Source organism: Bactrocera oleae, chromosome 5 (genome assembly GCF_042242935.1).
Source record: "Bactrocera oleae isolate idBacOlea1 chromosome 5, idBacOlea1, whole genome shotgun sequence".
NCBI classification, from domain to species: domain Eukaryota; kingdom Metazoa; phylum Arthropoda; class Insecta; order Diptera; family Tephritidae; genus Bactrocera; species Bactrocera oleae.
The window spans coordinates 51,026,031-51,043,195 of NC_091539.1; the positions used below are offsets into that span (position 1 = coordinate 51,026,031).

A 17,165-nucleotide genomic window follows, 5' to 3' on the forward strand; every position below is an offset into this window, starting at 1 on the left:
TTTTTTTTTTTGTTTTGTTGAAATTAATTTTTTGCTAATGTGTTAATTTTTTACAATTTTCCTAACTTTAAAATTTTTTTTTGCAACTTGCTTGTCTAGCAAATGTTTTAGTGAACTTTACACAACACTTACAGTTTTAATCTTACACAAGTAAGGACATTTTAAAACCTAAGTCTAAATTTAAACAATATTCTGCGCATTAAATGCAAATTTTACTGCCATTAGCTGCTATACAAATCGATAATCAGCAAAAGCAGCAGATAGTTTCAGTAACTTTAATAATTATTTTAAAATATCATCCTAAATTGAACCGCAATAATATTTATTTATACATATGTTTGTATGCCTAAATTAAGTAAAATGGCACAGACATTTACCACCCTAGAAAAAATTATATAATATAATAATATGTTATAAGACGACACATAACGTTTTGCCACCCAACTAACGGCATGCCACGCCCATAACACTAACTCAAGCACACGTATCCATACTACCAATGCGAACCCCAATCGATGACTGCCACATCCGTTTGCCCAGTATTGCTCCAAGCAGACTTATAGCTGGCACTACCATAACCACTTGTGTTATAGTTTTTGTTATTGTTATTATTGTTGTTGTAGTAAGCGTTGTTGTTATTGTTGGCAGTTTCGGTATTGAAGATCACAGCTGGTTCGACGCGATGCTTTATTGTTAGACAGCATGTTTGTTGTACTTTAGGAGGCGCCCGCTGCGCGATATCCCACCCGACTGTCCCCTCTTGTTAGAAGCCACGACCATTACTCGTTGCGTCATTCAAGAATGGTTTCTCCTCGCTCTTCACCAGATTGCCGCTTAGCGTTGGATCGGGTCGTCGACGCTTGAAGAAACCGATATGCCAGAGTATAAGTACGACCACAGCCAAGACGATCAGTCCACAGATAATGGCGACAATGTAAACCCATATAGATGTCGGCTGCTCTCTCTGCTGGTCGAGCAGTTCAGGATAGGCGCGTGTCTCCAGCTAAAACAAAAAAAAATTAGAGTTTAGTGGAATACTTTCTATATTGCCAATATACCATTTAAATACGCGTTTACTTACCAGGTAATTCTCTTCCGTATGCTCCACTGAATATTCGAGCGGTATTTTAACTGTCGCTCTCGACATAATTCGCACTAAATCGGCGCGTGGATACTCGGATACGAGCGTGGAATTCCACAGACGCGCACGTATATGCACGTACGCCTCGGTGAGCGCTTCAATATTGTAAATTTCACATTGGATTTTAACGCAAGACGCCGTCGCCTTATTGCAATCCAACTCGACTATGTCACGTTTGCGATTTGTGTGCTCACCACCGTTGTCCATGAAACGTTCGGGTCGTATAATGCGTTCGAATGTGTTTCGGCGCACACGATTTAAATACCGTCCTTCTTCGTCATCATCGTCCTCGTCATGTGGACCCGGTCGTTGTGTTGGCTTTTGCTTTTTGTAGACACTCTTCTCACTGTACGTGCTGTAACGGCTAAAGTATTGTGTCTTATCGGTGGGACGCATCATATAGGCTGCCGGTGCCATTTGCAGTGTGCTTAATAAGTCGTTTGATTTCGTTTTCGCTGTGAGTTTGAGTGGGTTAATATGCTCGGGTGCTACGAAACATTCGCTGAGTTCGGCATTCTCTACAATTGGCATAGCCTCTAGGTAGAGTAACCACTTGTCCTTTTTACTCTTTTCACTGGTCAACTGATGTGGCCAGTAGATAGTAAGCACGACCTTCGGTGCCTTCCAGGGCCCTTCGTTAAATATCTGTGAGTAGGAATTTCAGTTTCATATATTTTTGTTTGGTTTTTTATTTGTTCGTTCACATTTTTAATATATGGTATTTTGAGTCGAAAATTTTTTTTTTTTTATATTTTTAGTAGAATTACATTTTTTTATACCAAATTTACTTCATAAATCAACTGTATTTTATTGATTTCGCAATACTTTAACTAAAAAAAATTTAATTAATTTTTTCGAGCAATATTTTATTGAACAAACATTAATTAGTGAAATTTTCTTAATAGGCAATTTAAAGTCTAATTGAATTCGGAGTACTTTGGATGCGAAACTAAACGAAATCATTCATACTAATTTAATACTCGTTTCAAATGGTCTATTAAATTAGTCAATTAGTAAATTGTTTAGACGTGCAAGCATAGCGAGAAATTTCTGATTGACTGAATTAAGTTCTTGCAACCGTTTACTAATTGACTAAATTAGGCGCTGTTTGAAAAATTATGAGATTAGATTAAATTATATTTTATGAGATTTAGAATAAAATTATTTAATGAAATTGAATATGAATGATTAAATTAACTCACACACTTCGACTAAGTTCAATTTAGTGAAATTAAATATAACTGAACCTTAGTTTAATTAATTAAACTTAATTTAATTCATGAAATCCAAAAATGAATTCGCGTCAATTAAATCATTAAAAGTTCAATTACAATAATTTAAATCAAGTTAGTCAAATTTTAAATAATAATAATTTTAAAATAATTCTTTAAGTTTAATTGGACTAAATATAATTAAAGTAATTCGATTTTTTATTTAATTAAATTTTAATTATAAATAAAATAAAATGTAATTAATTAACTTTAAATAATTTAATTGCCATTAAATTAGGAAAAGTTACTTAATAAAATTTAGTTAAATTAAATGAAGTTAATTTGGGGAAAAAAGCATGAATTGAATCAAATTTAAAAATATAATTAATTTTTTCATTTTCCGAAATTTTAATTGACACAATTTATTGAATGTTTTTTTTTCCGTACCGTGTAAGTGTGCATCACCGGCGAGCCAATATCTTCCATTTGCATAACCTTGCTGTCTTTCTTCACCTCGCCACTGTAGAAGCTCTGTTCGGGTTTTTCCAAACCATTAAGGCTTAGTTTAGCACGTTTCACCACCCGCACTTCTAACTCTTTATCGGGCTTCTCATCGCCAACATGTCGCGACGTCGTATTGACAAAAACGTGAAAACTTAGCTTACGTTCATCATTCTCCAAACCGCTGGGGTCGAAACGCAGTGAGACGTAAAGAGCCGTATTGCGCTTCATCGGGTTGCCAAGGCTACAGGCAACTACGGTGTCGTTGAAACGATTGCAGGTTACCGAGTTCTTTGGAAAAATATAACAAATATAAATATTTTTGTCAACGAAAATTGTTGAAATCTCTATGGACTCACCGTACGCGAAGCGGCAATGTATGAGACACTTTTTTGATGCACAACAAACAATTGTGTCTCATATGCCGAATCCGCCTTATTCAATACGTTTACATTGACACGCGTCTCATTCTTCTCGCCTAATATCAAAGCATAATTGTCATCTGCAAATAAGTGAGTTGTTGGAAAAAAGTTCTCCTAACATTGTCTATGATCTATATCTATATCTTCACCAATTATGTACTCACTTTCCATGTTCAAATCCAATTCTGCATTCAATATAAGATTACTCTCACATATATCATCATCACCGCAATCCTTTTGGAATGTACCTTCGAATTCAGCGAAAGCCTGTGTTTGATCTAAAATTGGATTCAATAGTTCCAAACCGGAACGTGGTAACCGCGGTTCCACAATTGTATAATTCAAGCGAAACTTAATCGGACTCTGTATATCTTTGGTATTCTCTTTGATATACCCGGTGACTTGCTGACAAGTTTGTCGTCCATTGGTACGCACGGTAACTTCGCGTTTCACCACATTGCTATGCTTAATTTCGCGATCGAAAAATACACGCGAGAATTTCTTATTCCCAGCAAAGGTTTCTGCTTCGACTGTGTACAATAGACGCAAATCCTTATTTGCCGAGGACGGTTCATAAGGTTCAATGGAACAGCAGGCTTCAAACGTGAAACACGTGAGGTTTGTTGAGGCATCATGTAAGCAGCCCGGTTTTGCCGGATCAATATTCCGTAATTCATTGCTTCGTGTCGTAGTTTCTATATTGATGATGGGTCGTGAGAGTAGCATAACCACTGCCGAGGAGTTGTAGGCGCCGACAGCTATATCTGGGTATGAGTTACCGTCCAAATCGGTGCCACCACTTATTGAACTGCCGAATGTATGCAGTGGATGCGGCAATAAACCGAGATCTGACGCTTGTATGCGTTGCGCAGGCTTACTAACCAAACCACTACGTGATCCTAAATAGATATATACCACACCATCACCTTCGTAGGGTGCTCCCACAGCCAAGTCCTCACAGCTATCCTTGTTGATATCACCGATGTTGGCGAGCGCTAGTCCAAAGTGACTTTCCATAGTCCCGGTCAGTTTCAGCGTCGGTTGCTCTGGCAGCATATCTTTATCGTTTTGATATATATAAACTGCGCCACCTTCCGTTTTATTAAAATAGAATGGTGCGGCAACGATGAGATCCGGTTTCTGATCGCCATTAATATCGGCAGTGGTCAGTTCATAACCAAAGCTCGATCCGAATTGTTCTCCTTCGAGTATCATTTTAACGGGTATGGGATTGGTATTAGCTTTGTTAAAGATTATCACTTGACCGTGTCCATTGGAACGGGGCGCTCCAGCGGCATAAGACATACGATCCCCAAAGTAACGTCCACCAGTGACGGCCATGCCTGCAGTGAATAGTTTTTGGTTTTTGTAATAGATGAAAATAATTATTTGGACTTGGATAGATGGTTTTGCATACCCAAAACGTATAACTAAGTATCCGGGTATAAAACTAATGCTAATAACTTAAATTAAATTTAGAAAATCACACTGAGAAACTCAAGTTAAGCGCACCGAATATCCTTGGAAACATGAAAGTAAAGGTAATAGTATGAGATACATCCAATACTCGGAAGCAGTCGAACCTTGCTTTCAATAACATATGCGATAGACCCAAAGAGCAGACGTAATACAGCTCTAAAGCCGATACACAAATTTAAAGTTCGAAAAATTCTTTTTGCATATTTTTCAGGATTTCGTTTTATCACAATAATCGGTTGACAAAGCAGCTAGTACACATTATGCTTTATAACCTCCGGTGTAGCTCATTGTCGATGTCCTTCCGGGGCAGCTTGTACCCATTGTGATTTATGACATCCAGTATGGATCATTGTCAATACTCTTCCGGGGGCTTCCAATAAAAGTGGACACTTTTACGGGTTTTCCTTCCATCAAATGAACTCAGTACCATATTGTCTGCACCACATTTGATTTTAGCAACAATTTTAGGCTTCAGCCCAATCGTCTATAAGCTTTAATAAAAACTTAACTCAAAAGACATTTGGAACGAGAAAAAGATTCACAAATGACTTTCGAAGTAATTGCTTTAGTATGCACAGCTCAGAAATACCTAGTTTAGCTAGCGAAAGCTACTTTGCTGGTTTTGTTTGAGTTTCGTTCTCTTGTTAAAAAATTTACATCGAAAACAACAGATATTTTACCCAGTTGTTTTCCTTGTAAGCAATAAGAAACCTTAATCAATTGATATAATTTCAATTATTTCTATCTCAATTTCTTTAAAATATTCTATTTGATTTGTGCATTTGTTTGGTCGATTCGCCACTTTGAAGAGTTCGCATACATCATGTTGACTTTCTAAGAGGTCGTACTCTTAACTTTTCCTAGCAGTGCCTTTTGGCTTGGTCCCTATCTAATAAAGTGTTAATACTAACAGTGTTACTGTTTAACGGTGTTAAATAAATCAAACAATAGCAGTTGTGCATCGAACTACAACATATAAGAGTATTTTTTTAAAAAGGGTACTGTTTTTTTTTTATATTATAATATATAGCCTCTTTTAAAAATAAAACTTTTCACTGTATACTTTAATAATAATTATTATTATATATCGGCTGAGCTTTTCACTCAGTTTTTTTTTTATTAAATATCCTAAGTTTATACAAATTGTAATACCTTTTTTAAGGCTACGATTTTTTTTTGTAAGTATAGAAGAAAACTTTTTTTTGACAAACGTTACGAGAGTTCTGCCGCAGTCGAGAGTATTGTTCACAATCGAGGTATGGTTATGAAAGGAACATTTCGTTACGTCCTTGGTAAACAATCTTTTATTTCACCCTTTGTCGTAGACAAGACTCGATTACACAATATTTACGACATTTGATTGTGATGTTCTTAAACAACTTTTTATATTTTTATGATTATTCATTTTCAGGGATTTCATGGTCGCTCAAATTATGCTAGGATTAGAAGAGATTCCAGCTTGTTTATGATTCTGAAGCTCTCACACATTTGGAGGGTTCCGAAAAATTTGAACCGCTTCCAAACAATAAGTTGTTAGTAATACTAATTGTTTGATGTGAAAATATATTTGAGGGTTTTGACATAATCTACTGAGAGATTAAAACTAATAGAAAAAACGTTTTCTGTAGTTTTAGCTGTTTTGCACGCAGCAATCCTCGTGTGGAATTTGAGCGATCGGTTAAGTCCACCAGGTAACTATAGATAAAATATTACACACAAATTTTGGGAGTTGCTGCCAGCTTATTTAATTATAAGCATGCGGAGAGGTATGCTTTTATAATGGATATTAGGAATATCGATGGTTTCAGCAGTGTTTCATTATAATTTTCGCCAATTACTTAATATTATCTATTTTAGTTGCGACTTACCCAAGTAACTGTACTTGTCCACCGGTGATGTATTTTCCAAATGATCACCATAGTACATTGTCTTATCGCGTTCCAGATATTCGCCGCCAATTTCCGTAACAAACACAGTGCCGCGCCACGTAAAGGGTCCTGGTGAGCCCAGCACCATGGTGTTGTCATCCAACAGCGCGCCTGAAGTGCCCACCTGACAAAAGCCGTAATCTTCATGCTCTCTGCGCGAAATGAAAAAAGTACAAAAATAACAGTTAGAAATAAAGTGCGAAATAAAACAGAAAAAACTGCAGTTGGCAAAAGTGAGTCAGGTCATGGGGTTCGGGGTGAACATTGTGGTGAGTAAATTAATTCATTATGTGCACTAGCTTCTAACCAACTACAGCAATGTAGGTGCCACAGGTTGCATGCCACCCACGCGTACACACCCCATTTTGTCTATGCTTGCGGGTGTATGCATTTGTATGTGTGTGTTTGAACACGAAAAGCCATTTTGGTGTAATGAAGAATGTACATTACGACAACAGCGGTCGACAATGGAAAATATTGGAGTGGTCATAGACACAAAGGCGAATAAGCAGATAGACGAGTAAATTTAAATTATAAATAAAAAATAATTGAATAAATGAAAAATTACGCTTGCATGTGTGCAACACAAAGGAAATTGCGAAGTGTGGCCAAACCTAGAAAAAAATATAAATTGTAATAAAAATATAAAAAACGTTAACTTTAATTACAGCGGCGCTAGAATACCCTTCACAGCTGCATTTCTTATAGCATAAAATTAAAAAAAAAAAAACATTTTTTTTGTTTACTATGGTATCTGCAAAAATTTGTTTGCAAATTATAGCGTGACCTTGGAAAATAAATTATGCCAAATTTTGTGAAGATATCTTGTCAAATAAAAAAGTTTTCTATACAAGCACTTGATTTTGAGCGGTCAGTTTGTGTGATAACTATATGCTATAGTAGTCCGATATTGGCAGTTCCGACAAATGAACAGCTTCTATCGGAGAAAAAGACGTGTGCAAAATTTTGGATCGATATCTCGAAAACTGAGGGACTAATTCGCATATATACAGACAGAGAGACGGACATAGCTAAATCGAGTCAGCTCGTTACCCTGACAATTTATATAAATATATACTCTATAGGGTCTTCGATGTTGCCTTCAGGGAACAAACAAACTTTGGGGCAAACTTAATATACTCTGTTCAAGATATAACAATAAAATCAAATGAAAAATGGTGCTGTATATAGTAAAGACAGGCGGGCAGGTTGGGTGTTAGGAAGGCAAACAAACGGTGGGCAAGCTGATGAATTTCTTTATGGTTATAAATTTAAACAATTCAAACTTAATGGCTGCAACAACACCAGCACAAATTGAATGGCCTCAGCTATTGTTGTTGCTGCCACAGGTTGGAGTTGCCGGCAATGTTGATTTGCCTGTTTATTGCTGTTGCAAATGCCTTTGTAATGACTTCATTGCAAATTGAATTGCTTGCCCCAAATTTGTTGCGGCTATGCCACTGGACAGCAGCAGGCTACTACCAAGATATGTATCTACAATGTGCATATGTATTTTTTAGCAGTATGTGGCAAGCTGAAATGATTTATGTGGCATATTGTCAACGCGCGGCTGTGTGCTGAGTAGAAGTGCTGAAATTAATTTGTGCAAATTATACGCGAAATTTGCGAAATGGTGTTTTTGACCTCATTGCCAGAGCACGGAAACTAAACGCCGTCAGTTGGCGGCATAAAGACAAACGTTTTTCGGATCACAACTTTAATAGCGAGCAGTTTAAGGTGTGTAATTACTTGGTTAAAGTGCTTACTTTAATTATTTACAGTACATTACTCGCTTTGTTGTTCTTGCAGTGCAATAAAGGACAATGACAAGTGCTCTCAGCGGGATACGACGCGACCTTCAATGAGGCGCCACATATACATATTGGCACGCGAAAGTGCAATCATTTAAAGTTTTCGAAGGGTGGGGCACAAGGTCGCCATGTGTGTGAAGAGCTGATGAGAGTTGATGGTACGTGTACAATACCAGATAATGTTCCTTGAATATCGCAGGTACTCATATCTCTTTAAACATATTTGTTAATGCTTTCATTTTCTTCTTAGTATGAAATGTTCGCTTAGAAGAGCTTGTAATCGCCCCTATATACATATGTTCTAACTATATTTGTGCCATGCATATAGTTTCAAGCAAACTTTAACCTACCACCATGCAAGTAATGGCTAGAATCTTGCAAAAAGAGAAGCTGAGAAATAAGAGCATCCAATTTATGACCCAACAGTAATACAAGAAGTCAGCTAATATACCACATGCTCTAATCTAAGTACTGTCACAAAACGTCTTTTTTTTAGATAAAATATGAAGAAGTCTCTAATAAAAGCGGGAGATGATGTCAATTCTGACATTTGCAAAGTAAGCAATTCCAAAATAAACTTTACACTACAAAAATATATGAATTACTGAATACATGAAAACAAGTATTAAATGGTATGGTTGTTTTCGAAATAATTCGTCGGAGGTGTTCATCCAGCTTGAATATCAGATTTCTCGACTTCTTAGAACAAACAGTTTTTAGCTTCTCAGCTAGAAAAGTATATGCAACCTGTTGCTAATTCTGATTGCACACTGAAGATTCCGCAGAGGACACAGGACAGAGTAACGATCATCAGAACTGCTTTTTTATTGATCCTTAATCGTAGATGCCTTTAGAAAATTTTGAGTAAGCGTACAGAATATTCTCAAACAAAGCCTGGACAATATTTCAGATCTGAAACATTGCGAAAAAAGTCTAATCTAAGATGACTCGTATCATCTGGCTCTTTATTGAGCCACATATGGTTTCAACAGGATTAAGTAAGATAAGTACTATGCTGACAAACAACTAAAAGTTTGATTCTTTTTTTAAAGTTTCGTGCCTAAGTGAGCATTCATAATTTTCTTCAAGCTGATATCCAGATATTGGAAACTTACCGCTATCTCTTTCTTCACTTTAGGTGTTATATTAACTTACGAATTTCCATAAAAAAATATTTTTTTTTGCATATATACCGAACAAACATATATTTGAGAATGTTCTCTAAAAATTTTAAGTTGATACGGCAAACATTTTCGAGAGATATATGCGAATTTGTAAAAAAATTTTAACTCCCAAAATTTTTAACGCGTTTTTTCGAAACTTTGTTTTCGGAGACGGGTCAGGGGTCAAACCACCACTATATACTAAAATAAAAAAAGCTGTACGTGGTGGAAAATTTTTGAACTTAAATTCATAATCAGGATACCTCAAATACCCCCAGGTTTCTCTTAGCACATCAGTCGCAAATTTTTCCTAGCGATTTGTTGAGTAGTGTATTAAAATTTTTTAAGCCATTCTAAAGTGTAATTTTTGCACAACAAGTAGTATTTTTTTATTTATGAACTTTTTTAGAAAACAGATGCACCTACGATATTAAATAAAAAAGTAAACACCAACATTTCTATTAACAGTTAAACTGACTTAATAACAGCACAACAATAAAGTACATAAAAATATTTCCAATAAACTCATAAAGAACAAATATATACATATGTAACCAATGACGTAACAATATATGGAGAAAGGAATCAGATGATATCATTTATGCATAAAATATTTATAAATGAAGCCGGCAAAGAATTAACAAACAAGGACGATGAGATAATGAGTTGACTTTATGCGAAACTGCGTAAGTCCCGACGACTTGCAACCCCAGCCACACATAAACCTTGACTATGTAAATGTAAATTTGGCATGCAACTCAAATAAAAAAATTATGTAAGCAGAAGTAGTGGCTATGACGTTGAACAAAAGAAGAAAAAAATAATAATAACAATAAAAAAGCACAACTAACTGCTCACTTTTGCACGGAAAAAAGTGAACGCGGGCCAAAACTAGGGTATGGTCAGCTGTCAAATGGGGAACTGCGTAGTTTGTACATATGCTTAGTAAGACAGAGCGTTTAGCGGACGAGCGCACAGTCAAAGCAACACAAAGCATATTTTCCTTTTTTGTTTTGTGCTTTTTATCTATGAGAAATCGAGATGGGCTCACACCCTCATTTCACTGTATGCTATGCATTTCTTCCATAGACTGTGGCGTGAAGTCATAAAAAACAATTTAGCACGCTGCTACCCGCTGCTTTGCCTTGACACATTTTCTTCGAGCGTTTTTCTTATTTGTTCTACTTTTGCTGCTTTTTTTATGCTTTCTTATAGGTATGTACATATGTGAAATGTTCAACTTTTACCAATTTACACATTTGCTTTGTTTACAAAAAGATGTCCTTATATAGACCACACATATACGTGTGTATGTAGGTATACGTGGGTATCCTTTAGGGTCTGTTTAGTGACGTTTGTAATAAATTAATGTGATTTTAATTATGCAAAGCAGTTCTGGCCCCATTTCATAATATACTATTTTATTATAAATGTTCTTCTTTTGTATATATTACTATCATTTCTTAATCAATTTGGCGTGAAATTTATTTATTTATATGCTTCACGGCATTCTTTTATCGCGCTGTGAGAAGTTCAGATACAACAATATAAGTTCCATTGTGTATAATATTATTTATGTTTATTGCTGTAATTTATGCACACGGAAATATAATTTCAACACACATATAGATTTTCATATGTTTTTTAGGCTAACGCGCCTATGGATAGGCTAAGTTTTTACATAAATCGTCTTTATACACGAAGTTATAATGATATAAGCTTCTTTAATATTTAATAAATCGAATCAAAAACAAGCAAAACGTTACTTTTGGCTACACCGAAGCTAAAGTACCCTTCACAGCGGCATTTTTAAATAAAATGGTATAAAAATATCTCTATATTGATTTTGATAGGTCATTTTGTATGACAGATATATGTTATTATGGTCCGATCTGAACAATATGTTCGGAGATTGTAGCATTGGCTTAGAAAATAATCTATGCCAAATTTCGTGAAAATATATTTCTAAAAAAAAAAGCTTTCTAAGGACTTGATTTTGATCAGTCAGCTTGTATGACAGCTATATCCTGTACTGATCCGATATCTGCGGCTCCGACAAAGGAATGACAGTTTCTTGGACAGAAAAGAGGGTGTACAAATTTTTGAGCGCTATCTCAAAAATTGAGAGACAAGCGCGCATATATACAGACGTACATTCGATATCGACTCAGTTCAGGGTATAAAAATGGAACAAATTGAATTCTTGAAGTTTATAGAAACTATTTATAGTGTCAACAAAATTGTAGTAAAAAACAATAACAAAAGAGTATGCATTAAAAACCGGCAAAGAGGCATAAGCAAAAAGTTTAAGAAATTTATATGCTTAGTATATCCGTTCGAAACTTACATTTTTTAAAAATCTTAAAAGCAATAATCAAAAACAAAATAGAAAAAAATTATTAATATAATACAAATGAGTACCCACCTCTGTACGGTGCGGCCTTTACACGGTTCATACACTTCATCGTAAGTCAATTCGTTGGTCAATACATAACAGAGCCCTTGGCCAAAGCGATTCTCCATCATTTTGGTGACGTAACGATGCGCGCACACAAGTGCCTATAGAACAACAAAGCAAAACAAAGTATTTAAGTATAAGAAAACAACAATAATCATAGATGATAAATGTAGCGGAATAGAAAAAAATTATGTGGCAACAATGGCATTTATGTATGTTTGAAAATAGAGGAGACTCCACCCAAAAAAAATTTAATTCACACTCCGGAGCTACTTCAGTTCACATAAGAAAATGAGTTGGGAAAAATGCTTAGAATTAATATGTGATTTATCGGCACCAATGCGGCTAAAGAAAGCGCTGTTTACCTTAATTAAGTCATTAACGATTTATGTTTAAGTATGCTAACAATAACAACAATAATGGCGGCGTAAATTACTCTTCGGCACACACCTCACCAACTAGTTGGTGAGTGAATGGATTTCGGTTGCTCTTCTTGCTCTTTCGTACGATTTCGGTTTTGGTTTTTTAATTGTATGGTCAAAATGTTAAGTATTTGTAGGGTCATTGAACAGTTCAATGCTAGTTATGAATTGAATGCGTTTGAAAGAGATTGTGTATTTCTAATAGACACGCTTATATATATTTTTTTATATTGCTGTGTGGTGGCTTAAGTCACATGTAAGAACTAAAGAATTACGCAGTAATAAATTTCTAGCATTGTACTTTCAATTATCCATAGTATCTTTCTATAGGCCTCCAGCTGATAACTCAATATTTTTTTATTTACATTTTTTTATTATTTTATTGTATATTATACATTCTATTATCGTAATTATACAGGTTAAGTTAAAAAAGGCAAAATAAAAATATTCTAATATGGACCAAACAAAGAAATTAACTTAAGATTGAATTAAATAGATTTTTATACGAATAACGATTTTTTCTTAAAACTAGTTTCTCGCAATAAATTTATTTACAATAATTGTCCAAAAAAATTTAAATTATTTTAGTTGAAAAATTTTAAATATATATATTAATAAACATTTTATTTAATTGAATATTTTTACTAAATTTTTAATTTTGAAATTATTTAAAAAATATTGTATTAAAAAAACAAATTTAATTAACTGTTAAAAATTTGTAATCACAAACGCGCAAAACAAAAACAATTTTAATAATTTGATTCATAAAAAGTTTAGTAGCTCTGTGTTCTTAAAAAACGCAAAAACGTTCGTTTACTTTATATTGTAATATTGTTAGTTAAAACCAAAAAAATACAAAATACTTTTAATACATTTTTATTTGCAAAATATGATTATAAATTACTATTTTTTTTAGTTTTTCAAATAACTTCCACAAATTTTTAATATCAAAATCAGAAAATTAAAAAAAAAATAATATAACATTAATAAATATCATGATTTCTAAATAAAAAATATTAAAGTTTTTTTTTTTCAAAATTTTAATTCAAGGTCTTATTTTTAAAGTTTTTCTCTAATTCAGAAATCAAAAATTAACTATTTAAAAATGGCGTATTTTTATCTTAAAATAATTGAGTTTTTATATTTGAATAAAATTTTTGAGTTTCCAGAATTAAAACTTTTCCGATTTTCATATAATAGAAAAATAAATAAATATCTATAATCAAAATATAAATTATTAAAAAAAATTCTTTCTAAAATATTTTTAGATTATTCCAATAAATTATGTAAACAAAATTTTCGAAATACTAAACTAAAACTGATAAGTAATAATTTAATAAAAAAGGGGTTTTCAAAACTATTGCAATAAAGTTTTTCTGGAAATTTTCCGTTTAAAATTCACGCTTTTGAATTTAAAGAAATAATTTTTGAAATACAAAACGAAATTTTTATTCAAATGCACTTTAACACTGTATTTTTTAAATTCATATAACTCTCTTCTCAGTAGTAAGTTTATATAATTAAAACTAAATACAGAGAGAAAAGTAAGGAAATTACATTTTACTTAGATTTTAAATAATATCTTCACATCCAACGTACTTGTACATACATATCGATAGAATATAATGAAAATATATCTTAAAACTTTAAAACATTTAAAACTGATTTTCATTTTTATAAAGTTTCATCATATTTACCCTGCCGCCGAGTCCTTGCGATCGCACCGTAACGCCGAGCCATTGACCCTCTTTGATCTCATCGTCTGATGGCTCCTGCAGCTCTTCAATATCGTCGCTATCGTACGCTGTTATCATAGAGCATGTGGTGAACCAATACAAATACAAAAGAACATGTGCACAAAACACATACAAACATACAAAAAAACGGCAAGAGTTTGTGGAAGAGAGGAGAGAAAAGAAAAAAAGAAAAATGCAAGAGCACATATTAGTTATCAATCAAATATTTTTATAAATAAATATTTTAGTTAATGAATTTAATACAATTTTATTTATTTTGCTTGCATGGTGATGAATTAATTAAACACAACAATAATAACAAAACGTAGAACTCTATAACAACAATAATAATAAAATATTATATAAAGAATTACATACGTATTAAATAACGGTGAACGGAGAAATGTTTCGAAATGAAAATAATATGAAGAATGTTAAAAAAAGAAGTTTACAAAAATTTTGAATGCAAGAAGAGTAAAGCAAATGAAGTGTATGGTGATATTTAATAGCAAAAAGTTCAGAAAAACTTTAATGCAAAAATCAGTCGAACATATATAAACCCAAAATGCAAAAACTTAATATTGAAAATAAGGTTGTTAAAAGAAAATGGAGAACAAAAATAATAAAAATATATTGAAGAGAACCACGATAATGTGATATTAAAGAAAACACTCTTGAATGCATTTAATTACAAAAACAAAAGTATGAAAGAAAATGCAGCAAAAGTAGTAAACATTATAAAAGAATAATAACTAATATAAATATGACAATGGAGCGATCATGAGCGTGGTTTAAACTCGAAAGTGTTTATAGCATCAATGACACTGACACTGACCGTTATTTGATGGCAATTACATTTTATTTAATGTTGTTTGAGTGAGAAATGTGGCACAAGAGTAAAACGAGAGAGAGTGAGAGAGATAAAGAGGTGAGCTATAAAAAGATTCCAGATGAAAATTATGTACGAGTAAAAATGATTTTTGATAATTAAAAGAACACCCACACATGCTGATATAGAGGTCAATATATAATATTATATAATTGTTCATCTTAAGATTACATTTCATTTGAGATCGACTAAGCTGAACAGTTACAGGCATTAAAGTTAAATCTCTATCAGTGATAAAGAAAGCTATACAGGCGAAATCAAATCGCATACATTCTTTGCATTCTTCTCGAAATCTTGACCTATGTCAACAAAAGCTTTAATGAATATAAAATTTTGGCAACGCTCAATATCAAGGTTTCAAGTACTATTCCACACTTTTCATATCAAATCGGCTATTCAACTTGTAGAACGAAACTGAAGGGAGTTTCACTCATTTCTTGAAGATACGAAAAAAATCGAAACTTGGCTCCTGTTTCACCTAACAAAGTCGACGACTGGAATCGCGAACCTTATTTATTATAGGATTGGAAGCAAATTTTTGATTTGTAAATATCTTTGAACAACTTCCAGGATTAAAAAGTTTTCCATCATCATTCATCTTCTTCAGTTAATGAGCTATTATACGCTGAACAGAAAAGAAGCAAGTCGGAGACCTTATTAAATATATAATTAATGAGCTGAGCTGATTTAGTCATGTCCGTCAGTCCGTCCGTCCGCCTGTATGTACGTGAATTAGACCCTTAGTTCTCGAGATATCGATATAAAATTGCGCACATATAATTTCTTCGGCAAGAACTCATTTCTCGGAAACGCCGATATCGGACCACTATAGCATATAGTTGGCATACAAACTGATCCATAAAAATTCAGTCCTTGTATGGAAAACTTTTTTATTTGGCAAGATATATGCATGAAATTTGATATTGCTTATTCTCTAAGGACACACAACAATTCCCAATCATATTATTTAGATCTGTACCATAGTGGGTATTTGACTAGTTAAAATCAAGTCCTTGTCGTTTTTTTTTGGTTAGTTTTGCCAATAAGTTTAAAGAACCCAGGTGAGAGGCAAACGAAAGTAAACCTTAATTAATTGCTTTCTTTTTGTTATTCACTTGTTGATATTGATGTACATATAAATATATAGCGATCATTAGTATCTAAAGCCTGCTATACACGCTGAAAAGTCCATACACCAATAATTCATACAACGAAGAGAAAATCGCTGGCGCATACGAGCGAGAGCCAATGATAAATGATTATCGGCTTACAGCGGAACTAATAAAACAATCAAAATGAAATTAATGACTGAAGAAACAAAACAACTAAACGGGGGCGACGAGCGATCCACAAACATATGAAAATACGCTAGGTGGCAATAATGGTCAAACACAAAACCGACAGCCAATAATTTTGCTTGAAAATTGTTCATAATGAAAGATCAGTGAAAATGGAAAGAGAAATGAACCGCAATTCATGTAGTTTAAAATGTAGCAGACACCTAATGAATATACATACATACATCTATAGGAATTTGCATGGTGGCAGCTCAGTAAACTTGCCTACGTACACACATTTGTATGTACATATGTGAGTGCATCAGCCGACTGTTGAGTTTGTGTGGGCGCGATCGGATCATCATTTTGTTGCCGTTTCACATTTCATGTGGTTATACCGTAACAGCTGCGCTTTTGCAGCAATTTAATTATGTTAAGTGAAAGCGATGCACAAAATAATTAACTTTGTTTGCTTGCATGCTTCTTTAAATTATTTTTTATGCATATAGTCTTTGTTTTGAAGTGACTTTGTCAACTTAAGTCTTGACTAAAGCCCACACACAGACGCCGCAAATATGTATTGTTACATGCATAGTTACTTACGTACAATAGGGTGGTAAGTTCACAAAATTGGGCTACACACTTAATCGATTACTCGGTGATCAGAAATATATTGCAAAAATGCTGCTCCCGGCAGGAGATGGTAAAGTCTTACTTCCTTCAATAC

General features: G+C 33.6%; 1 protein-coding gene across 2 annotated transcripts in view; it reads right to left on the reverse strand.

Moving 5' to 3' along the window:
* The window catches only part of mew (multiple edematous wings), a 193,898-nt gene continuing 176,733 nt past the window's right edge, over nucleotides 1-17,165 (reverse strand). For both annotated transcript variants that reach the window (XM_070109412.1, XM_070109411.1), the window contains 8 exons: nucleotides 14,234-14,340; nucleotides 12,082-12,215; nucleotides 6,623-6,834; nucleotides 3,440-4,618; nucleotides 3,213-3,355; nucleotides 2,800-3,144; nucleotides 1,082-1,786; nucleotides 1-1,003 (listed from right to left, as the gene is read on the reverse strand). In XM_070109412.1, the coding sequence (XP_069965513.1) occupies nucleotides 764-1,003; nucleotides 1,082-1,786; nucleotides 2,800-3,144; nucleotides 3,213-3,355; nucleotides 3,440-4,618; nucleotides 6,623-6,834; nucleotides 12,082-12,182 (2,925 nt within the window). In that variant the 5' untranslated portion in view covers nucleotides 12,183-12,215; nucleotides 14,234-14,340 and the 3' untranslated portion in view covers nucleotides 1-763. The remainder of the gene's footprint in view (nucleotides 1,004-1,081; nucleotides 1,787-2,799; nucleotides 3,145-3,212; nucleotides 3,356-3,439; nucleotides 4,619-6,622; nucleotides 6,835-12,081; nucleotides 12,216-14,233; nucleotides 14,341-17,165) is intronic.